The 24,640-nt window shown below is 39.9% G+C and overlaps 1 protein-coding gene across 2 annotated transcripts in view; it reads right to left on the reverse strand.

The window, feature by feature from the left end:
- The window catches only part of RYK (receptor like tyrosine kinase), a 93,991-nt gene that overhangs the window by 43,704 nt on the left and 25,647 nt on the right, over positions 1-24,640 (reverse strand). For both annotated transcript variants that reach the window (XM_024245009.3, XM_054552657.2), the window contains exons 2-6: positions 21,577-21,698; positions 10,723-10,822; positions 8,919-9,053; positions 6,704-6,757; positions 973-1,117 (exon numbers count right to left, since the gene is read on the reverse strand). In XM_024245009.3, the coding sequence (XP_024100777.1) occupies positions 973-1,117; positions 6,704-6,757; positions 8,919-9,053; positions 10,723-10,822; positions 21,577-21,698 (556 nt within the window). The remainder of the gene's footprint in view (positions 1-972; positions 1,118-6,703; positions 6,758-8,918; positions 9,054-10,722; positions 10,823-21,576; positions 21,699-24,640) is intronic.

Consider the following 24,640-nt stretch of genomic DNA (forward strand, 5'->3'; position numbering starts at 1 on the left):
GGATACAGCAATAAGAGGAGAAAAGGTTCAAAGAGTATGGATGATACATCTCCACATAAAGGAGGGCTTTCAAAGACGTCACAAAGCTGGGGCATGTCTTCAGTCAGCAACTGGGAATCACAGAGGAGGGAAGTAAGAAGTGTTTGTTATGAAAATAAACCTATCATTCCATCTGTACCTCTCACCCTAACTTGACTATAATGTCCTCCTTGTCATCTCTGACTCACTGAGGCTGGACAAGCACCTTTTGTATTCACACATTTTACTATACATATCACAGTCATCAAATTACATACTTTTATAATTACAGGTTGTAAAAGATTAAAATCTTGAAACTATGAAGTATATCATTATTTCTTTCTGTTCCCAGCACTTAGCATAGTATATAACCCAGTATATCTCAAACTGGCTGTACATTAGAATCATCCAGGAAGCTTTATGAAAAATACTGATCCCCAAATACTACCACAAACCAACTGCATCAAAATCTCTGGAAGGTGGACCCAAATACTAGTATGTTTTAAAAGCTTCTCCTTGACTCTAATGTGTAACCAGGTTGAGAACCAATGGTTTAAATCAGAGCAGGTGCTCAATACATGTTTACTGGATGGATGGAGGGAGGAAGAGAGGAAGGGAGAATGATGAAGGCAAGTGCTAGAAGGAAGAAACAGGGCTATTTTGAAAAGGCAATGGTCTGAGGTAGAGTCATGTCAAAGGGAATAGAAAAAACATACTTGTTCTCCACTTCTTCCCCAACAACAAAAAACCAATTTCTGACTTCTTAATTTTTAAAAAATAAAAATAAAATCAGAGAAACCAGAGACAGTGATTAGGTCATCTTATTTTTCCTTTGGCTGGGGCTTAGTCATCCTCCCTCCTTCCCCTGCACCACTGCGCACCGATGTGTATGGGCTCCCACATATATACAAATAACTGCTTTCATTTTTTTCTTTCCCAAAATATGTACAATACCTGTCATCCAGTTCAATCCTTTTCATACTATGAAGGTGCAAAACAGCTAATATTATTGCTACAAGAAATATTACTGCACAACAAACCCCTACACTAATATAAAACACACGCGTAGAAGTGGTTGGAGCTGCATGTACAGGATCATCTGAAATAAAAACAAAAAGCACATTTAGCTTTTTAAACAAATATGACTGCTTTGTGACCCAATATACACAAATAACTATTCTGTTCTTTCCATGTGCCCATTCTTTGGTAAGATCAGTTACCAGTAGCATATTGGTGGAAGTTCACATAATTTTTTTGATGTTTTTGTTGTAGTTTTAAAAAAATATTTTAGGCCAGGTGTTATGGCTCACGCCTGTAATCCCAGCACTTCGGGAGGCCAAGGCAGGTGGATCACCTTGAGGTCAGGAGTTTGAGACCACCCTGGCCAATATGGTGAAACCCCGCCTCTACTAAAAATACAAAAATTAGCCGGGCATGGTGGCAGGCACCTGTAGTCCCAGCTACTTGGGAGGCTGAGGCATGAGAATCGCTTGCACCTGGGAGGCAGAGGTTGCAGTGAGTCAAGATCGCTCCACTGTACTCCAGCGTGGGCGACAGACCATCTATGGACTATTCTTACCAAAAGAGTTGGTTCTAAATCTAATCAAGTACGAAATCTACCTGCCAGTTTAGAAAAAAAAAAAAAATGTTCAATGATTTCAGGAAGATGCAGAATGTGGGAAATTCTATGGGACAAATGATATAATTTCTTCAATAAATAAATAATTTTAATAAAAGGGTTGGTGGTTTCTGATTAATACAAAAGTCAACAGACCTTACTAATGGATTGTACCAAAGCAGAAAGAAAAAGAAGAATGAAAAGCTTTGGCTTAAGTGATAACTTGGATAAGGGTACCTTTACAAAGATTAAAAAAAAAAAGAAAGAAAAAAAGATTTTAAATAGAATCTTTGGCTAATGAGTATAATAGTCACTCACAAGTGGTATACATAAAACATACCAGTGCATAAAATATACTGCAGCAGTGCTGTCCAACAGAACTTTCTGCAGTGACGAAAATGTTCTCTAGAGTACTGTCCAATACAGTAGCCACTGGTCACCTGTGGCTATTAAGCATTCAAATATAAGTACAACTAAAGCTACTGAAATGTAGTTAGTAAAACTGAGGAAGTGATGTTTTCATTTTACTTCACTGTAATTAATTTAAAGTTAAAAAGCCACATGTGGCTAGCAGTTACCATACTAGACAGTGCAGATCTATATATTCTTCATATTTCTTCAACAACGATGTTTGGGTTAGAGGAATCAGACATCATTTTGTTGCCAGGGACCACTGACTCACAGAAGACTGAGTGACAGAAGGGTCCACAAGTTTATAAAAACAAACATTTATTCTTTTTTGAGAGGAACAGAAATTGTTTTGTTTTTCTGTTTTTAAAGGCTCTATTCATTAAATAAAATGATGCTCAGCTTTATATTATTATTATTATTATTCTTTTATTATTATACTTTAAGTTTTAGGGTACATGTACACAATGTGCAGGTTAGTTACATATGTATACATGTGCCATGCTGGTGTGCTGCACCCATTAACTCATCATTTAGCATTAGGTATATCTCCTAATGCTATCCCTCCCCCCTTCCCCCACCCCACAACAGTCCCCAGAGTGTGATGTTCCCCTTCCTGTGTCCATGTGTTCTCATTGTTCAATTCCCATCTATGAGTGAGAACATGCAGTGTTTGGTTTTTTGTCCTTGTGATAGTTTACTGAGAATGATGATTTCCAGTTTCATCCATGTCCCTACAAAGGACATGAACTCATCATTTTTTATGGCTGCATAGTATTCCATGGTGTATATATGCCACATTTTCTTAATCCAGTCTATCATTGTTGGACATTTGGGTTGGTTCCAAGTCTTTGCTATTGTGAATAGTGCCACAATAAACATACGTGTGCATGTGTCTTTATAGCAGCATGATTTATAGTCCTTTGGGTATATACCCAGTAATGGGATGGGTGGGTCAAATGGTATTTCTAGTTCTAGATCCCTGAGGAATCGCCACACTGACTTCCACAATGGTTGAACTAGTTTACAGTCCCACCAACAGTGTAGAAGTGCTCCTATTTCTCCACATCCTCTCCAGCATCTGTTGTTTCCTGACTTTTTAGTGAACAGGCAACCTACATAATGGGAGAAAATTTTCACAACCTACTCATCTGACAAAGGGCTAATATCCAGAATCTACAATGAACTCAAACAAACTTACAAGAAAAAAACAACCCCATCAAAAAGTGGGCAAAGGATATGAACAGACACTTCTCAAAAGAAGACATTTATGCAGCCAAAAGACACATGAAAAAATGCTCATCATCACTGGCTATCAGAGAAATGCAAATCAAAACCACAATGAGATACCATCTCAGACCAGTTAGAATGGCAATCATTAAAAAGCTTTATATTATTTTAAAAAGAGAGGCAAGCTGGGTGCCGTGGCTCACACCTGTAATTCCAGCGCTTTGGGAGGCCAAGGCGGGTGATCCCTTGAGGTCAGGAGTTTGAGACTAGCCTGACCAACATAGTGAAACCCCATCTCTACTGAAAAAAAATACAAAAAGTAGCCATGTGTGGTGGTGCGCACCTGTAGTCCCAGCTACTCGAGAGGCTGAGGTAGGAGAATCACTTGAACCCGGGAGGCAGAGGTTGCAGTGAGCCAAAATCACACCATTGCACTCCAGCCTGGGCAACAAAGCAAGACTCCATCTAAAAAATAATTAACAAATAAATAAGAGAGACAAACAAAAAGAAAGCCTCAGCAACAGGGAAAATAACCCAATGACACAGCCACAGCCACACACACACACACATACACACACACAGAAGCAAACTGAGAAAAAACACACAGAAAGATACAGATGACATAAGCAGGCAGAGTGGAAGATACAAACAAGCAGAACTGGTGTGACTGGAGATTCATGAAAGATTTGATCACGAGTACTCACATCATAACCCTACTGAACAAAACTTGAGGCATTTGGGGTTTATCCTAAGTGAGATGGGGGATCATTGCAAGGTTTCAAGCAAAGCAATTTCACACGGTCACTTAACAAAAAATGACTGCATGATGTGTGAAGAATGCCGTGTAGGGGAGCAAGAGCAGAAGCAGGGAACAAGTTAGAAGGTTACCAGAGTAATTCAGAGAGACGGCACTGGCTTGGACAAGAGTGTCACAGTGAAGATGAGAAGTAAATGGATTTGGGGACACAGTCAACAGACCTTACTAATGGATTGTACCAAAGTAGAAAGAAAAAGAAGAATGAAAAGTTTTGGCTTAAGTGATAATTTGGATAAGGGTAACTTTACAAAGATAAAAATAAGCAGGTTGGGGATGTGAAAATCAAGAGTTTTGTCCAAGTTAAATTTGGAGTACCTAGTCTACTAACTAGGTACCTCATATCTCCATGCATAGATGTTAAACTGACAGATATACAAGTTTGGAGTTCTGGGGATAGGTCAGGATAAAAGATAAAACTTACAGCTTTCAAAAACACATGGAAATAAGAAAAACAAAGCTTTTCTAAAATTTAAACTTTCAATCAACAAACAATAAATCAGAACAGATTAACGTAGAGACCAAATGACTTCTAGGGCAGCTAGACTTGGCTATAGCCTGAATGAAGACATGACTTTCATCAAGAATTACCTTATGCCATGGGAAAGCTATTCAATCTTGGGAGGGGCAGAAAAAAATTCTGAATTCTGGAGGCATATGTTAGCAGTGCTGTCCCAAGCACTTTCCAGAGCAGAGCCGAGGATACGGCTATGCTGGGCAGATCCCCCTAGATGCGCCCTGCTCAATTACCTCCAAATTCCAGGCTTTCCTATGCATTTTTCCCATTCCCTCATTCACCCTTCATCTGCCACCACCTGGTCACCCTTCAGCTCTCAGGAGAGCCGTCACTGTTCTCAGGAAGCTATCCTTGGGTTCCCAAATCCCCTGTGCTTGCCTTATCATAGCTTGCCATGCTATGTTGTTATCACTGCCTATATTGCCTTGTCTTATTTCTCCCACTACATTATAAACCCCCGAGGACAGGATCTATTTGCTCACAGTTTAGTCCTCTGCTTCAGTCATACCACCTAACACACCACAGACTCTCCATAGGTACTGGGTGGATGAATAAATAGAAAGGGCGGGAAGATGAGAGGGAGCAAGGAAGACACAGACAGAGGCCAAGAATATGCAATACTGCTCTTTGTGAGAAGTAATATCCTACTACCATAAAAGAAATGGGCAAAGTCACCAGAATTTTAAAAGTAAACTTTGGCAACAGTGACTTTTTTTTAATGTTTTTTTCTTTCTTTTCAGAAATATTCCAGCAAGTAGACAATATGTCACATTATTTTACAGGCAAAAAAATTCCCCCTTGGGACATCCAGATACTCTGTGCCTCCCAAGGTGATGAACAGACAAAATAGGCAGCACAGAGTACTATCTATGGACTATTCTTACCAAAAGAGTTGGTTCTAAATCTAATCAAGTACGAAATCTACCTGCCAGTTTACAGAAAAAAAAAAAAAACAAACAAACATGTTCAATGATTTCAGGAAGATGCAGAATGTGGGAAATTCTATGTGACAAATGACATAATTTCTTCAATAAATAATATTAATAAAAGGGTTGGTGGTTTCTGATTAATACAAAACATATATCACCCCAACAGTTGTGTAGGCTTCATTTGGATCTTGATTCAGGCGGAAAAAAAAGACATTTTAAAGACAATCAGGTTAATTTGAACATGGACTATCTATTGGAGATACTAAGCAACTGCTGTTAATTTTGTTATATGTGATAAATCAAAATGAATAGGTATTAGGTGATTGTGGGGTTTTTTTAAAAGGCCCTTTTAAAAGAGATCCACCCTGAAATATTTATGGGTGAAATAATCTGATGCCTGGGATGTGCCTGAAAATACTGTCCTCCACCCCTAACCAACCACAAAAGGAGGGAATCAATGGAAGAACAATGGCAAACTGTTGATCATTACTGAGGCTGGGGGATGGGCGCACGGGAGTTCACCAAAGCGTACTCTGAACTTTTATATACTTGAAGTTTTCAAAACCAATTTTTTAAAGTCTACTTGCATGAAGAGAATCTAGTATCCTTTTAAGATACTGCTATTAACACTACCACAAGAAGAGTAAGACCCAACAATGTCTTCATGTCAGAAAAAAAAAGAAGTTTGTAATAATATCTAAACACAACCAATACCAAAAAATAAAAATCTACTTTGCATATCTGCTCTGTAGGTTTAAGTAACATAATATCTTTAAGCTTACATCTTCACCTGGATGAAATTAGCTTAAGATTAGGTCCACACTGCAAGTCAGATTTTCTAACCCTCTGCTAATAAAGATCTTACACATATTTCATGGTCATACTTTAATTATGACTACTCAAAAATATATGATATTCTTGCTTATAAAACTTTTTAGCTTACTCGTTACAAAATACGTATAAATTTTAGTTCTCAAAATATTCAATATTCTAACAGTTTCATGACCTATCCACCAGTCTACAAAGCACCAGCAAAGTAACAGCATGGTGTCATTATCATTTGACAAACTGGAAACCATGAGGCCTCCAAGCTTCATGCAATCATGTTTATATGCAGACAACCATTTTTCATTTCTAATAATGGATAAAGATAATACAGTAACACTTACAAATAGTTCTGCTAGTGTTTTTGTCCAAGGCTGAAGTTTTTACTTCTTCAAGTTCTGAATTTAAAAGGAGATAAATGATGCTTTAGAAATTCTCTTTTCCATGAAAATCTTTAATTACTATAATTATCAGAATATTGCTGGAACTCAACAACAGGTATTTGTTGCAAGATAATGAAAGCTACATTACTATTCTGATAATCACCACTACAGTCACCAATCAATAATCTATACCACTGTTAGCCAAAGGGTGTTACTTCTAGATGCTCAATGAAAATGTTCCTATGATCAAGAAGTTCGGGAAAAGCCACATACTATAGGTGTCTCTTTGGAGCTTCACAGTGAGAATGTAAAGACTAAAAGGAGTTATGGGTCACAAAACTTGTCTAACCCATAATTCCCATCCTCATATGATAAAGGAAACTTTTCTTGCTAGTAACACCTACTAACATTCCATATAGTACAGATATGTTTTCTGTTGCAGACAGTTTTTGAAATATAGTAGGCTGGAAAACCAGATAAATAAATACATTAGGATTACATAATAAAGTAAGAGTCATGAGCCTGAACTGGGTGACTAGGGTGGCCAAAACCATGACCAACAAATACAGAGGGCCAGAGAAAAACTTAAGTCTAAAACAGAATAGAAAATTACTCCAACACAGAATTTTAATGTTAATTTCACACACATATTAAAGAAAATGGAGAAAGTATGTGACCATTTTGAGTATCAGCTGATCATTAACCTTAGCAGATATTAGCACTGGTGGGATCCAGAGGACACACCATGTCTGGTTATCATTCTGCCTTATTTAAGAGTAACAGATGAAGCACCATGGTACAGTCATGCCCATCTCTCTGAGGATAAGGAATTGAATGTTTTACACTCCTCACTGGCCAGCTGTGGTAGCCTAGGTGGCCTAGGGTCCAATCTCCTTATATCAAATATATAATGACTACATTGGAGTAGAGTCTCTGAAATCTCCTTTGTCTTTAACATTACATGGAAGTTGGTACATAACTGAATATAGTAGAATTGAAAATTGTACCAAAACACTAAAGCTGAAAGATGCTAACTTTTCTTTCTTAAAATGTCTATTCAAATGTAGTGCAGCTTTTTTATTGGCATGTACCCAGACATTAGCCATTACAACTCACTTGTTGGCCTTAGGTGTTTTCATAACACTCAGCACTGATTTCAACTGGGAAATTTATTAAAAGACAGTTTAACAAAGAGGCTGAGAGAACAGGTCTGCATCCTAGCTGCACCACTTAGCTATCTGATCTTGGCAAGCTAGATTCTCTGAAGCTCAGCTTCCTTTTCGGAAAATGAAGACAATGAGAGAACCCATTGCCTAGGGTTGCTGTAGGGATTAAACAGGTGTAATACCTGTCAAGCACTTAGAACACAGTAAGCACTCAGGGTTTGGGAGGTTTTTTTTTAAGGATGTTTCCCCCCCATCTTAGATACTAACCAATTCTACCTACGTGACCTTGTAAATTTGGGTCACTGTAGCTTTGTGGAACTTACAGTGAGTGGGTTGGACTAAACTTGTAAGGAGAACTCTAAAATTCTTTTGATTTATGACCTAGCATGCTGGAACTCTTTCATATCCACTCAATTTCTTCAGTAACAGATAATTCAAAACCAAAAAGAACTAACTTTGGTAAGTACCCACATACGGTATTCTAAGTTTTAGGCTAGATTTAATGAATCGTAAAAAACAACAAACCCGTGAAACAGGTATTATGCCCATTTTACAGATGAAAAAACTGAGCCTCAGAGAGGTTAAGTAACTTGTATTAATATCCTGAAAAGAGCAGAGCTGTCATTCCAACCCAGGTCTATCTCACCCGAGAGCAATGCTTCTGCATAAAAGTAACTCGATAAGGGAAACACAGTTAACATAGTTACTCAGAAGTCCCAACAGATTTTTCTTATTTCTTTACCTCTTCAACCATTTTAGCACTATTCCTAATGGAAAACATCTTAGCAATTCTGACAAAAGATTTGAGAAAGCATGGACTGAATGAGGCCTGAGTGAGATTCTTGGCTACCAACTATCTGGGGTTATCACAAAAATTCACCTGCCAGTGCTCTTTTCTCACTTGCAACTATAATCACGAGTTGGTCATACTTAAATCTGTGAAAAAACAACAAACTCTTTTTCACCTTCTCACAACACGTAAAACATATTTTGGTAAATAAATTCCTTACTTTTGTAGCACATTTTCCTTCGTTTAAAATTTAAGACGGTAAAATTTTTTGAAGAATTTACTGTCAAGTTGAGCTGCATTAGTATCATAACTTCAGAATCTACTTTGCCAGTACAGGAAAGCTCTACCCGAAACACTGTTTAAAAAAGATAAGAAAAATATTTTACATTTTCTAAAAATCAACATTAATGCCCCAAAATGATTCTTTTAAACATTTTAGAATTACTTATTTTTGCTGCAAGAAAACTAAAAGTAATACATTTAAATAAAGTAACTAAACAAAAGTTTTTAGAGATCTTCAGACTACCACACCTCTAGACATTAAGCATTTAATTCATTATGGATATAAAAGTTAGTATTAAAGAACAAACCAAGACATCAATGAAGAGATAACTGTTTTCAACTTTTGCTCATTGTTTTTAATATACCACTGTCTAATAAGTCCTGCTATTCCAGTACACTAAAGCTGAAGGATCATAAGGCAAACCTTAACAGACACATCAGCAATAGTAACAACAGAAATTACATGATCAAATGGAAAGACAACTCATTACCAAAATGCAAGTATATCTGCTCTTAATAAAAAGATTAAACATAAACCTGTAAATGAATCTGATAAATTGTCAGTTATCACCTTTCTCAACAGAAATTGATTTTAATCCATAATTGTAACAATGGGATAACAGACTTCAGTGCATATAATTTTTTTCCCCAATCTTTAAGATTCTTTTCCTACAAATTTAAAACATATCATTCTACCATCTGTATGAGTGCATTAAAGATACGGGCATTTCTAAATGCCTTTACTGCCCATAAAAATTTAAGCAGCCTTCCTGTGCTTTCTTTAAGCTTAATGTATGTCACTGATAACATGAATATGACTGCCAGAAAAAGTTTCACAACACTACTGTGGCTGATACTTTCAATTTTTAAAAATTTCCATTTCTTACAAATACCACAACTTCAACAGCCTAAGAAGTTAGCTCAAAAGCAGTTAAATTGGTGTAAATAAGACACTTATTCATTTACTCTGTACTGAGTGCCTATCCTGCACCATACTCTATGCTAAGCATCAAGGGAATTGCTAGATAATGTAATCAGTGCAAAAACAGTTAAATATAAGGTTCTAAGGGGTAGGAAGAATAGAAGTTAACAAATGAAAGAAGAGAAGGTGGCAGGAAAAAGTGCAGATCCTGAGTCTTGCAGAATGAGCAGGATGAATAGAAAGGAGTTCACAAGCAGAAAGAGGAAAAGATGATCCCAAATACTGAGACCAGCACATGGAAAGGCCTGAAGATCAGAACTGCATGTAGTCTGGAACTGCTAGAACTCCGGGGCAAGTGCAGCAACAAGGCTAGACAGGCAGGCAGCGGCAGATGGTAAAGGATCCAGGACACAAGGTGGTGAGTCTGGAATGTTCAGTTGATGGGAGTGGAGGGCACTGATGGGCTTCACGTCACAGGGTCAAATATGACCGTGCAAAGATCATCTGGGCCACAGGGTGAAATGCGGTGCCTAATCAAAGCGAAACAAGATCAGGCACAGGGACTCATGTGGAGGTTAAGTACCAGCAATGCAGAAAAGGAGACAGGGAGGGCGGAGCACAGAGAGTTCCAGAAGGACAGAAAAGAGAGAATGGTTTAAGAATACAGTGCAAATATTTACAAAAATTACTTTTCACAGTACTCATACATCTTATGCCTATCAAGTAATACACACTACACATCAGTAAACTTCTGTTTTGGGGCCATAGGGGATGCAGTTAAAAAAGTATGTTAACTCTGTCTTTAAAGAATCTTTCTTACCTGATAAAGTGCGTGGAACTTCCCCCTGAACAGAAATGTTGACCTGGGGCATGTCCATTGCCAAAACATTGTCCACTTGGAATCCCAGCTTATATTCAACCTGTAAAATAGACAAAAATAAACAAAATGGACGTGTGATAACAAGAAGGATACTATCACCTTGACTTCATTAATTAGCTCATTAATCAATGGATGAGACTTTCATATGTACAAATAATCTAGCTATAAAAAAATCCAAATTGTCAGAAACAGTCCTAAGAATTTTCAATTGGATAAAAATTCAACCTAGTAAGCCACCCTCTATTTTAAGTCCAGAACAGGACCACCACTCTTCCATAAAACCTGCCATCTAGTGTCAGAAATCCTGCTGAGGACTATGCAGCACTGACAGAGGCCATGGACAGCCAGATATGAAGAACCAAAGCGGTGAGATATGTAACTGACAGACCATAAATAGCTACCAATGCCTTCTCTGGTTGATAAATGAAAGCCAAGCTCGGAGGGCCTCCTTGTGGCTGGTGGAAGAAGGTCTGCTCTGCAGACCCACTCACACAACAAGCAGATTCCAAGGTAGATTTCTCATAGAATATCTAAGTCACATCCTCTAGTCTTGCTCTCACCAAAAAGAAAGTTCATGTTTAGATCCCCATTTGTCCTCTGGATCTACTTCTCAAGTGATTCAGAATCCAGAAGGGAAGACAGGCAACCCATGAGATGTCTCTAAAACACCAATATTATCTATCAATACTTGGCCTACCCAATGTGGCTTAACAGAACCAATCAGCATCAATAATTATGGCTCTGTTGCTATGGAGAGTTCACAAAAGAAGCAGCTCAAACTGCAAAGCAATAACTGAAATTCAGAATGGCTGCCAGCATCAAGACCTTCAATGAAGCCCTACAGTTCACATCACTCTCTGCCCTGCCCACAGGTTCTTGATAACTATGGTATCCCTCTCTCATTCAGTGGTCATAAAAGGTATCATTGGTGGCAGACTGAGATTTGCAGAGCCATGAGGCAGCAGGTTGGGAAAAGAGTGAGAAGAAAGACGTTCGATAAACCATTATTCAAGAAACTTAAATAGAAGAATGGGAGACAGATGGTGAAGTGGGGGGTGTTCCAAAGCTTTTCTTTCTTTGTTTTTAGATGAGATATTCAAATATGTATATATGCTAGTGAAAAAAGCTAATGAAATGGTACATAATAAAGATGAAAGAAAAGAGGGAAAGAGTATCATCCCAGATATAAGGGAAGGGATGGCCCTTATGCTTGGGCTAAGGTGGAAGGCGTTGTTACCCATGAATAAGAAGGGCTCAGTCCAGAATTTGATTCCCCTTGGGATTTCTCCTTTCACACTCTATTTAAAGTCTCTTAGCTAAACACTGTAGGGGTATGCAAACATTAAACTCTTCCTTTGCAGTTAAGATAGGTACATAAACAACTGTCAAAGGCTGTGTTTGATAAGTGCCACATTCCCAACAAAGGAAATGTTCTTGCTGCAGCACATCAGTGACTTCGAGGTACCTTGGCTAGGAAGTGTTCACACTCACCTTAGCATATCACAATACCATTGCTGCCACCAGGGGGTGCTAGCGAGCCACAGCCAAGCAAGTTTGGGCAGGGAATGAGCAAGCTTTCCAGCAACATCAAAGAATGCATTATACATCCCTACACCGATGCTATCTCTGAACAGGACCATACATGAAGGGTAGGTGCACAAAAGAAATCAGCACCGCCAGCAACTGGGTTTGGAACCATGAGACCATGTGACTCTTAGGTAAATTAGTAACTTCTCTGAGTTTCCATATTTTGTAAAATGAGGGTAATACATGTTATGAAGATCAAATAAGATCATTAATGCAATACACCTAACTGTTAGCCTGGCACAAGTCTCCTCTGACATCAGCGGCATCAGCAGTCATTCCAGAACAGCCACCTTATTGCCATGCTGCACTTCTCCATAATCATCAGCCCACTGCTGGCCCCAGGGATTCTGACACAAACCCTCCTGGGTCTGTCAAGAACATTGTTGCAGGCCTTCTGTTTTTTCCCCATTCTGAGAACCTCCCTATTCAGAACAGCCTCCTACACTCTCTGCCTCTTCACAAATGTCTTACCACCTTCTCCCACAACCTGGCTTTCCTCAGAAGTCATCTGTTCCCCTGCCTATCATTCAGTTCCTACAACACCTGACCCTCAGGGCCTAGACAGTAGGGTCAGCACTCTTTAGGATCACTAGGTCCTTCCCAGACCTCCCTTCCTCATGCACTCATGCAAATCCCCTCTACTTTGAAGCTCATAACTTCTTTTTTTGAGACCGATTCTCACTCTGTCACCCAGGCTGGAGTGCAGTGGCGTGATACCGGCTCGCTGCAACCTCCACCTCCTGGGTTCAAGCGATTCTCCTGCCTCAGCCTCCCGAGTAGCTGGTGGGACTACAGGCACACATCACTATGCCCAGCTAACTTTTCTATTTTTAGTAGAGACGAGATTTCGCCATGTTGGCCAGGATGGTCTCGAACTCCTGGCCCCAAGTGATCCACCTGTCTTGGCCTCCCACACTGGTGAGATTACAGGTGTGAGCCACTGCGCCCGGCCAAAGCTCACAGCTTCTACTCATAATGGCTACTTTTCATGCCATCAACACCAATGACCCACACAGGACTTGCAGAGGCCTTGGTCTCCTGCCATGTTCTCCCTGGCTTCAATATTCAGTATTCAATATCCTGACACACTAAAGAATTACTTCATAACCAAAACAAATGCAAAAATGCCATTCTATCAAAGATCCCATCACCACCTCTGATTCCTACAAAACCAGTTCTCTGATTCCACCACTCCAAGTCAGCCAACATTTATGAGGCACATTCATAAGCCAGGGGCTGTGTTCGTAGCAGGATGCAGCAGCCAGTTAAAGCCACTTCCCTTCTCTCCAGTATAGCCATGAACACCTAGTTTCATGTTCTCCACAGCCCAAGCCCTAAAGAAGGCAACATTACTGACAGTCATATTGGCACCTTCAGCTGGTTCACTCCTTCCAAACCCTCAAAGGGCAGCTCTAGCATCATGACCACCCCTTACTCTACTCCTGCCGCTCAGCACTGCTGAAGGAAATCCATCCTACAGAGAAGGAGCTCTTACACAACAATGACCTCCAGTCTCAGGGGAGGCCCTTAGTTCCACTCAGCAATCCCTTCCTCACTGACCCTCTATTCCCTAGTCTTATTCCAACCTTACAGGCCTTCCCCACCTCCTCACACTCAATGTTCTTGTCCCTTTCCACTAGCACAGAGGAACCCCATTTCTGCCTTTCTTTTCAACACCCTGGCAGATCTATTAGGGCATCTATTCTTTTCATTCTAGTCCCAAGGAAAGGTTCATTTTCCTCTCCAAATGTAAATCCTTCTCTCCTAGTACACTAGGTTCTAGCCCATTTCACCACTGATGGGATATCTTAATCGTCAATTTCTCTCACTCTCTTTTACCTTCAATCCCTCTCAAGTGTCCAATTACCTACTAGGCAAATCTACCTAATTATCCTACAGCCTTCCAACTTAACAAATTCAAAGCCACACTTACTATTTCCCCAGAAACTTGCTGTCTCCTTTATTCTAGGTCTCAGTTATCACAAGGACAGAAGCAGCAGAGCAGAGACCAGAACCCCAAAGTAAGCAGAGAGGGTCTGGCAAAGGGGTCCAGGGCCCTAAATGCAGTTAAAAAAGCGGCTAAGACTGGCACCTGAGCATCTCAGTGTGTCAAGGTGAAAAGGAGGAGAGAAGGGAAGGAAATGAGGCTGTGAGTGTAGCTGGCCAGTGAGGGCACAGGGAGAGGTGCAAAGGGCTGAGAAGGAGATTTGAGAAGGCAGCCCCTTTGGTCCTATCAGCAGCTTAGAGGCACATGAAGCATGAAACTGTGGAAGCTTGCTTGCTGGCTCCTTTTTTGAGGAACTGTCTAAAAATGGGAGGCATTCACAAGGTAGTCCTCTTTTCCCTCTGCAGTCTTTAGGATATAAATTTTAAAACTGCAGTTTCTGGGATTAGAGAATAAATTGCCAATTATTGAAGTCCAATTTTTTCTAGTTTGGCATGTATCAATCTGTAAGGACTCTCACTTGCCAATCATCCTTTAAAGAAACAGATCTGCTCAAAAGTTAAATGTACAGTCTACTGGGACAAAGAAATTTGAACAGCAGTGGTTTATCAGAATGTAGAGTGAGCCAAAATACTTCAGAAAAGAAACTACAGGCCAGGCGTGGTGGCTCACACCTGTAATCCCAGCATTCTGGGAGGTCAATGTAGGTGGATCACTTGAGGCCAGGAGTTCAAGACCAGCCTGGCCAACATGGTAAAACCCGTCTCTACTAAAAATACAAAAATTAGGCGGGCATGGTGGTGGGCACATGCTACTCAGCTACTCGGAGGCTGAGGCAGGAGAATCACTTGAACCCGGGAGGCGGAGGATATAGTGAGCCAAGATCACACCACTGCACGCCAGCATGGGTGACAGAGTGAGACTCAGTCTCAAAAAAAAAAAGGAAAGGAAAAAAAAAAAGAAACAGAAATTACCAAAAATATAAACATTTGAATAAACTGAAAAATAAACATTTTTGCTTATGTTCCCTTACTTGGAAACAAATGGCAATTACAAATAGGAAGCTGGTAAGTAAAGCCATTTCCTTCTGGAACACAGAGAGTACAGATTTAAAGTGAATACACTTGTCTACAGCCAAATAGCCTTTTAATTTCTCTGAACTTACTAGAAGTAATGCCTTTCTCATAGAAACCTCACTCTGCAAAGGACACAGCCGCTGGCCTCCAGCAGTGCCTGCTGGAACTCTGGACAAGTTCCCTGCAACTCTTAGAAAATGATGACGAATTCCTGAAAGCAGAGAACAGCCATGGGGTAAGGGTGGGTAGTGGGAATACGCTGCTACATTCTGGCAAATGTTTGCTTTTCAGATATCTAGAACAGCTACTGACGGCCAGGCGTGGTGGCTCATGCCTGTAATGCCAGCACTTTGGGAGGCTAAGGCAGGTGGATCACGAGGTCAGGAAATCGAGACCATCCTGGCTAACACAGTGAAACCCCATCTCTACTAAAAATACAAAAAACTTAGCTGGGCATGGTAGCGGGCGCCTGTTGACCCAGCTATTCGGGAGGCTGAGGCAGGAGAATGGCGTGAACCCAGGAGGTGGAGGTTGCAGTGAGCAGAGAGAGCGCCACTGCACTCCAGCCTGGGTGACAGAGCGAGACTCTGTCTCAAAAAAAAAAAAAAAAAAAGCTACTGACACTTAACAGACACAGTTACATGTTTTTCCTGGATATCGGGGAATGTTCTGGAATACAGAAGAAACTAATTATCTGTTAAAGCCTCTCAGTAGCCTGCTTTTAAGTGTGTAGTCTTGTGAAAAAGAAGCAATACCAGAGTTCTACTCCCAACTCAAAATGCAATTAACACAATGGTCTTTCCTGAGCACTCACTAAGGCATGTGTGACCTATGTGCTAAGAGTAAGACAGCTTCAAGCCTCTGAAGAGACCACAATCTGTGCGGCAAGACAAAACAGTGTAAACACTGAGAAACACTATTACCAGAAACTGTGATATGTGAAACTAATGTTAAAATATCTACGATGTTGAACTGACATATACCAGGGAGCCTGCAGATCTCTGGAAGCAAATATTTCATCTTCTGGCAAAACCTTAAAAAGCAAGAACCGACGGTTTCTGATAAAGTATTAGAGTCATGGCCTTCCTTCTGAAAGTTCATGATTACACCTCAGGGTTAAATGATCAGGTGACAAACCCTTCATCAAGCCTCCCCTGCCCTCACGTGTGACTTTCCCATTTCAGGTCATCTCTACCTTCTGCTTCCTCTAACCCTACTTCTCCTACTTTAAGCAAGTCCCTTTCCAAATCTGGGTCTTAATTTCCTCACAGGAACTGATCAATAACCAAAGTACAACCATATAATAGTAAGTAATACAGCCATTTGAAGGGGGAAAAAGTACAACTCTGTATCAAGTGACAGAGATCCTTGACCAGGATATTGTTCAGTGCTCTGCAAACTGCAGAAAAGTATGTGGTATGTTAGTTGTTGAAAGATGTATATATACATATATGCATGGATGCTTATATACACACAAACTACTTCTAAAGGAAAGACAAGAATCAGGCAACAGTGGCTGACTCAGGCAAGGGGAAATAAGTGGCTGGATTGCTCAGGGATGGTACTAGAAGGTGTAGGGGACTTATTTTTCACTGTATAACCTTTATGCTTTTTTAATTTTTACTACGTGCATATATTATCTACTCATAAGATTAATTTTTAAAATAAATAAACGTAATCAAATGTGCTAAAATCACCAGAGATTATTACCTAGAATTGGGAACTGCAATAGTGGCTGAAGCCTGAAACTAGATTAACACAGACGTATTTCCTTAGTTTTTTACTAAAAAAACATAGATGGTTACTTTCCTCTAAATTTTATACCTGTTACAGATGAACCTGTGAAATCAGTTTAGGTTTATATTCAACCCACTCATTTTTCCAAACTTATAACCTCACTCTATTACCAGTAAAATATCTGAAAAATCCCATTTGTGCAACTACTGTCGAGTGTACCCAGCCTATATGTTTTCACACTTCCAGAAATAGGAAAGTCACCACTCCTAAAGCCGCACATCCTAACTCTGAAAAGCCCTAACTGCTCAGAAGTTCCCCATTTGTTGAGCTGGGCCCTGTGGCTTCTACCTGCACATCTCTTCTGCAGTTAGTACCACATGCTATACCAAGCACAGAGGATACCCTTTAAGGTGCTCAGCAAGTAGGAGGGAGAAAGAAAAGAAAATCAACTATTACAATATTCTTAAAGTATAACCAGGGCTATGAGAGAGAAGGGCACTGTGCAGACAGAAAAGGGCACCTGACACAGCTGGAGGAGAGGAGACACCAGGTCACAGCTTTATGAGATAAACAGGAGTTATTCAGGTAAAGAATGAAGAAACAGCATTTGTGGCAAACAGCAGCACTGTGACAGATCACAGGGCATTCATGAAATTCCAAGACAGACAAAAATGACACTAAATGACTGGCTAGATAGGAGGCAGAAAAGAAAGGCTGAGACCAGATCATAAAGGCCTCCTATGAAATCGAGAGCTTTATTCCAGTAGCAACAGAGAAGCCTAAGGTGGCTTTGTGGAGGGTGCAACAAGAGGTCAGTCCAGAGGAAAGGAGACCAGTTAGAAGACCACTTCTGAATCCAGCAAGAAACAATGAAGGCCCAAACTAAGGGTGAGGCATTGGGTCACAAGAGAGGTCGGAAACGAATTCAAGATGTAATTATTACAGAGAATCAACTAGATTTAGAAAGTGCAGGAGAAGGAAACTAGGATCCCTTCTACATTTCTGGCCTGGACATGAAAATAAATGGTCATACCCTCCAAAAAAATCAGGAAACTTCTGCCTCACAAAGAGTATCTTACCAGCAGTGGCAGCCCAAATGTGCACTAATGATATTTATACCTGCCAGAGAGGTAACTTAGAAATTATGCTCTATAAAATAATGTGAATGATATGGGAGTACAGTTACAGCTATACCAAGGCTTCTCCTGACCCAAAATGTACCATGCTAACACTGCTTCCCCTTCAAACATGCATATTCACCTGAGTCCCTCCTACCTGCTCTCTCTCACTCCAACATACCCCTGTAACAGGCTCCTAAGACTCAGACACCCATTACCAGCAACATCAGGGCCCTGAGCTCACTCCAAATAACAAACAGTGTATTTTAACTGTTTTAAAGGAATCAGTAAAAGAAGGTTTTATTTTGTTCAGTCCTGACTGCCACTTCCCACATTGCCTTTGTACTCACAAATCACTACCCATACACTTGCCCAGGAAACCTTCTCATATCAGCATTCTTTTTTCCTAAGTGTGCCCAGAAATATTCACACTCTGTTCAAAGTCAATAGAAGTACCTAGAACAGAATTCTCTAATAAACCTTTCACCTTTTGAAATACATTTATTATTTGTTTTTATATGTATCAACATCAAAGATAAGAATAATAACAAAGAATTAGCTATCAACTTTTTGGAGAATATAAGAAGCTTCTCTGCCTGAAAGATGTTCACAGAAACACTGGACCTCAGAGTTGCAAGGGAACTTAAAATTCAGTAACAACCACTCCACAAATACTTGATTCCTTCTGTAACAGCCTTATTGAATGGTTATCCAGTGTAGGTCTGACCTCTTCCAGTGAGAGGAAACACACTACCCTCACCACACCTGACAGGCTGAAATACGAAACTAGTTCCAAAAACAGATGCAAAAAGTAGTGGTTGAAAGGATGATGAGGAATGAGATTTTTTTAAAAGATAGTTTCAAATTATCTCCCCACAAATTGCTTACTAACTATAAAATGAAAAACTTGACGGGAGAAATCTAGTCATGAGAGTGTTCAGAGTTACCACCACCAGTCATGGGCCAAATTGGTACCTTGTGCACTGGGAAGGACAGCACCTTTGTGGTATCACTGCCAAAGAGGTATTCCTGAGTCTAATCATGAGGAAACCTCAGACAACGCAAACTGAGGGGCATTCTACAAAATAACTGGCCCGTAAGTTTCAAAAATGTTAAGGTCAAAAAACACAAAGAAAGGCTATGGAACTGTTCCAGACTGATAGGGAACTAAGAGATATCAACTAGTAAAAAATTAGCTATGAAGAACATTGTTGTGATAATTGATAAAATGTGACTACTGTGGATTAGATAATAACATAATAATGTCAAATTTCCTGGTTTTGATCATTGTATTTTGGTTGTATAAAGAATGCCCTTTTTCTTAGAAAATACACACTGACATATGGGGAGGGGGAGGGAGGGGGAGATTGGAAGGCAAACAAGTATACTTAAAAGTTGGTATTAGGAAATGAAGATCAAAAATAAGCACTTATTCACTGGTACATTTGGCAGTATCTTTCAAAGTTTTAAAGACGCACACACATTGGCCTAGCCACTTGACTTCTCAGAAGTAATTTACTATTCAGAAATAAGGCCACAAGTGCATAAAAACTTCTGAACAAAGATGTTCTTAACATATTTATATACATACACACACATATATATGTACATGTATACACACAGGGATACACATTAACACATTTTTTTCTGTGTTTCTATATTTATCAAAAGCAAAGATTGAAAAATTTTTAAATAAAAGAAATAGCAAAGGTAGAAACATCAATAAAAGATGAACTATCAATTGTTTTCATCATCCCATTACCTGGATTTTGCCTATAAAATGAAATGAGGGAAACTGTGTAATGGTGAAGGGAAGCACTGTTTGAAATAATAAAATGCTATTAAAAATCCATGTGTCCCATCAACGAGGTACTTTACAGATAGCAATATAGCATACATCCATACAATATCATATTATAAAACCACTAAAGAGAATGAGTGAGAGAAAAACAAAGATGCCTAGATAAGTTATTCTGTAGGGGAAAAAGTACTGTTCAACATACATGTCTAAAAATCCCTTTTTTGTTTAAACAGGGAAAAAAGGGGACCTTGAAGAAGTTATACCACACTATAAACAATTACTTCTGAGTACAGAACTACAAAGTCTTAACAGTTCTTTTTCTTTTTTTTTTTTTTTGAGACGGAGTCTCACTCTGTCGCCCAGGATGGAGTGCAGTGGTGCGATCTCGGCTCACTGCAACCTCTGCCTCCCGGGTTCAAGTGATTCTCCTGCCTCAGCCTCCTGAGTAGCTGGGAATACAGGTGCGTGCCACCACACCTCGCTAATTTTCGTATTTTTAGTAGAGACGGGGTTTCACCATGTTGGCCAGGATGGTCTCGATCTCCTGACCTCGTGATCCACCCGTCTCAACCTCCCAAAGTGCTGGGATTACAGGTGTGAGCTACCACGCCAGGCCTAGTCTTACAGTTCTTAAAACATTTCTGTAATATTTGAATTTTCCCAATAATCACTGTTGTTTTCTAAGTAGAAAAAAATGAATATTTTTTAAAATCTATATTAAAATGGCCAATCTAAATAACTTGCAGCAAATATTATGACAGACACTACTCTATAATACTTTTAAAAAAAACTCTACAATAGGTATTCTTATTTATAGTAGCAAGACTATTTTTATTTCCTAAATAAAATCCTATTCAAAAGCCTACATACAAACCTGATAAAAGAAACTGAAGTTGGTTGGGTATGGCACCTCCATGCTCAGCCTCCGACTCTCTGACTTAGGAGAAAACTTACCATGTTTGAGGGACCCAGGCAGTCAGAGGAAATGTGAAGAATTCAGCAACAAGTAGCCCAGGCAAGAGATTCTTAAGTAATTGGGTTTAGCCCTTATGGGTAAAGAAGCCTCACCACAGGACACATGGGTGGCTGCATCTGCTGTACCTTTCTTACACCGTTTCTCCATGAGTAGGAGAACTGTATCCATTCTGTCCAACATGTCTAAAAAGCCTATCTTACCAATCTCCACCCCTACACCCATATCGTTTCACCACAGCAGCACAGGCATTATTGGGTCCATCCGTACCCTTTTCAAGCTAGGTCTGGATCTCTGTTTGAAGAGCCTAAAAGGATGTTAAGTGTTGTGTCATGTGCTAATCAATTAAATGATAGCCACCTTCGTTTTAAAGGATTTGAGAAATTTTAGAGGAATAGGCCAAATATTTGAAATATAAATCTGAAAAGACTCAGTACTATTATATCACATCACCTGCGGACCCTTCGGTACAGACAGCAGCCCAGTCCTCAAACACAGCCCTTGCCTCTGTGGCTGGGTGACCCTGTCATGATGTCTGTGGTTAGCCACTCTCTTACCTTGGACTTTGCATGCCAGGTGAAGTGCAGGAAATTTGTCTCACTCGGTACTAACAGATTAAAGGATAGAGCGTAGTGACTAATAAGGTCATTTCTCACATAATAAAGTTCTGCATCAAGACCTAGAAAAAAATAGGAAAAAAAATTATTAAACACTTAAAATATCCTCAAAATCATCCCTATCAGTATCTCAAATACAAATAATAGAATGAAGATAATATTGATAAGCAAATGAACATCACAAATGGCCCTAACATGGGCTGCCTTATGAAGCAAGAAAGACACGGGGTTTTATCATCACCAAGAAAGATGAAGAAATTGAGACTTGAAACAATTAAGCAGTTATCCAGCTGAAAACAGGTGTGCTAGAACTAGAACTCTGGCAGCCACTCTGTCTTCTGAGGGCCAGTGTGATGCTCTTTCTTCTGGACACAGTGCTTCTTAGAGGAACAGCTACAAAGAAATGCCCCTTCCCCAAAAAATTTACGTAGACTTAGGAAGGGAGATTCAAAATGAAAGGGAGAAAGGCGCCTCGGATAAAACATAAGCCTGAGCCAAGACTCAAGCCCCCAGCCAGAGATGACCTCCGCCTCCTCTGACAACACAAGGTCCTTGCTGTTCTGATAGCATTTACCATGGTACACACTTGCACCAGGTGTTTTGCAGGCACATCCTGTCTTCCCTACCAAGACTACAAAGGGAAGAACACTATGTTTTTCACGGTATCTGCAGGACACAGCTCTCTGCACAAAACACAAATGCTTGTTAACAAAGAGGTCAGTACTATAGACAAAACAAAAATAAATGAAAAGCCTGGAATGCCGGAGAAGTACCTCCGAAGTTTCACTCACTCCCATACCACCTTCTCAACCAGGGCACATACAATCTTCCATACGTATCAGGATCTCAATTTTGTCACACCCTTTTATCCTACCTGTATTTAATATTTTTCTTTAAAACTCATTGAATTTGTTAAAATAAAAATTTGTAAGGCAAAATTTAATCACTACTTTTCAGTGGCAAATCAACAGTTACTGTTAAAAAAAAAGTTATCAAAAAACAAAAGAAAAACAAATGTACTAAATTCTAGCTCAATTCTGGTGCCTACCAAGAAGGCAGTGAACTTGAGCCTAGCTCATTGTTTATAAAAAGGGAGGAGGGAGGTATAATCAAGTGTTTGAGAAATGTAAAAAAAAAAAAAAATCACACAGAGGATTTCTCCATGATCATCCAAGGAACTGAAAGACTAAAAGCAGGGAGTAACTTTCTCTTGAATTGATTTACTGTTATTTAAAATTCTATCCAGGTGTCCTTCTAGTAATACATGACATATATATTCCACAAGTTAGAGGGGGAAAGATACTGAGGAGAACAGCCAAAATGCAAATTTCACATTTACTGAGCCGGCACTATGGGGTCTGAAACCTCACAGTATGCAGAGAGGTCAAGATGGAGATCTCATACCTCCTAAGAATATAGACCTAGAAACAAATCACACTCCTATAGGTATTTATCCTGTAAAATTAGTTTTCTCGTTTCTGAACTAGATGTAATAAAATCATTAATGCAAAAATGAAATTTAAGGCACGCTACATAGGGGAAAGCTGCTGCACTTGTAGGGTCCAGCCCTACGGGGCCTGTGGGTTTTTCTCCTCATGTGCAGAGCCCAGAGATCGTAGAAATAAAGACACAAGACAAAGAAATAGAAAAAAGGTAGCTGGGCCCGGGGGACCGCTACCACCAAGATGTGGAGACCAGTAGTGGCCCTGAATGCCTGGCTGTGCTGTTATTTATTGCATACAAGGCAAGGGGGCAGGGTAAGGAGTGTGAGTCATCTCCAATGATAGGTAAGGTCACACGAGTCACGTGTCCAACGGACAAGGGTGTCCTTCCCTATTTGGTAGCTGAGGCTGAGAGAGAGAGGGGACAGCTTACGTTGTTATTTCTTCTATGCATTTCTCGGAGAGATCAAAGATTTTAATACTTTAACTAATTCTGCTACTGCTACCTAGAAGGCAGAGCCAGGTGTACAGGGTGGAACATGAAAGTGGACCAGGAGCGTGACCGCTAAAGCATAGCATCGCAGGGAGACGTTTAGGCCTCCAGATGGCTGCGGGTCAGGCCTTCCACAAGAGGTGGTGGAGCAGAGTCTTCTCTAACTCCCCCGGGGAAAGGGAGACTCCCTTTCCCGGTCTGCTAAGTAACAGGTGCCTTCCCAGGCACTGGCGCTACCACTAGACCAAGGTCTGCTAAGTTAACGGGTGCCTTCCCAGGCATTGGCGTTACCGCTAGACCAAGGAGCCCTCTAGTGGCCCTATCCGGGCGTGACAGAGGGCTCACACTCTTGTCTTCTGGTCACTTCTCACCATGTCCCTTCAGCTCCTATCTCTGTATGGCCTGGTTTTTCCTAGGTTATAATTGTAGAACAGAGATTATTATAATATTGGAATAAAGAGTAGTGTTAAAAACTAATGATTAATCATATTCATATATAATCTTATCTATATTCTATTTCTAGTATAACTATTCTTGTTCTCTATATTTTCTTTATTATACTGGAACAGCTTGTGCCTTCAGTCTCTTGCCCGGGCACCTGGGTGGCTTGCCATCCACAGCACTAGCTGGGTAGCAGTACTTTTATTTATCCTAAAAAAGATACTGAAAGCAGAGACAGAAATGTAGACCCTTCTGCAAAAGCCTCTCCCTGCTGGCAGGAGTGTTAGCAAATATCCAGGAATGGAAGATTGGTGGTGTTGGAGAAAGGGGTTAGAGGAAAAATTGTAAATAATTTAAATTTGCCTTTTTTCTTACGTCTGGGTCTTAGTCTAGTCTAGATAGCTGCTGTTTACTTAGAAATATATGTCAGATAAATAAAAAGAAGAAAATTACATGAGGCAGTATTGACATGAGACAAACTAGAACTCAAGTTGAAAGGATTTCAAACTAAATGTATTCATATAAAATTTATCAATGAGTTCATATTAATAAAAAACACAAGAAGATACAGTAGTACAACTGAAAAAAAAGGGCTTCAAATATAGAAAGCAAAAACCAACAGGACAAA

This window comes from Pongo abelii, chromosome 2, assembly GCF_028885655.2.
Source record: "Pongo abelii isolate AG06213 chromosome 2, NHGRI_mPonAbe1-v2.0_pri, whole genome shotgun sequence".
Taxonomy (NCBI): domain Eukaryota; kingdom Metazoa; phylum Chordata; class Mammalia; order Primates; family Hominidae; genus Pongo; species Pongo abelii.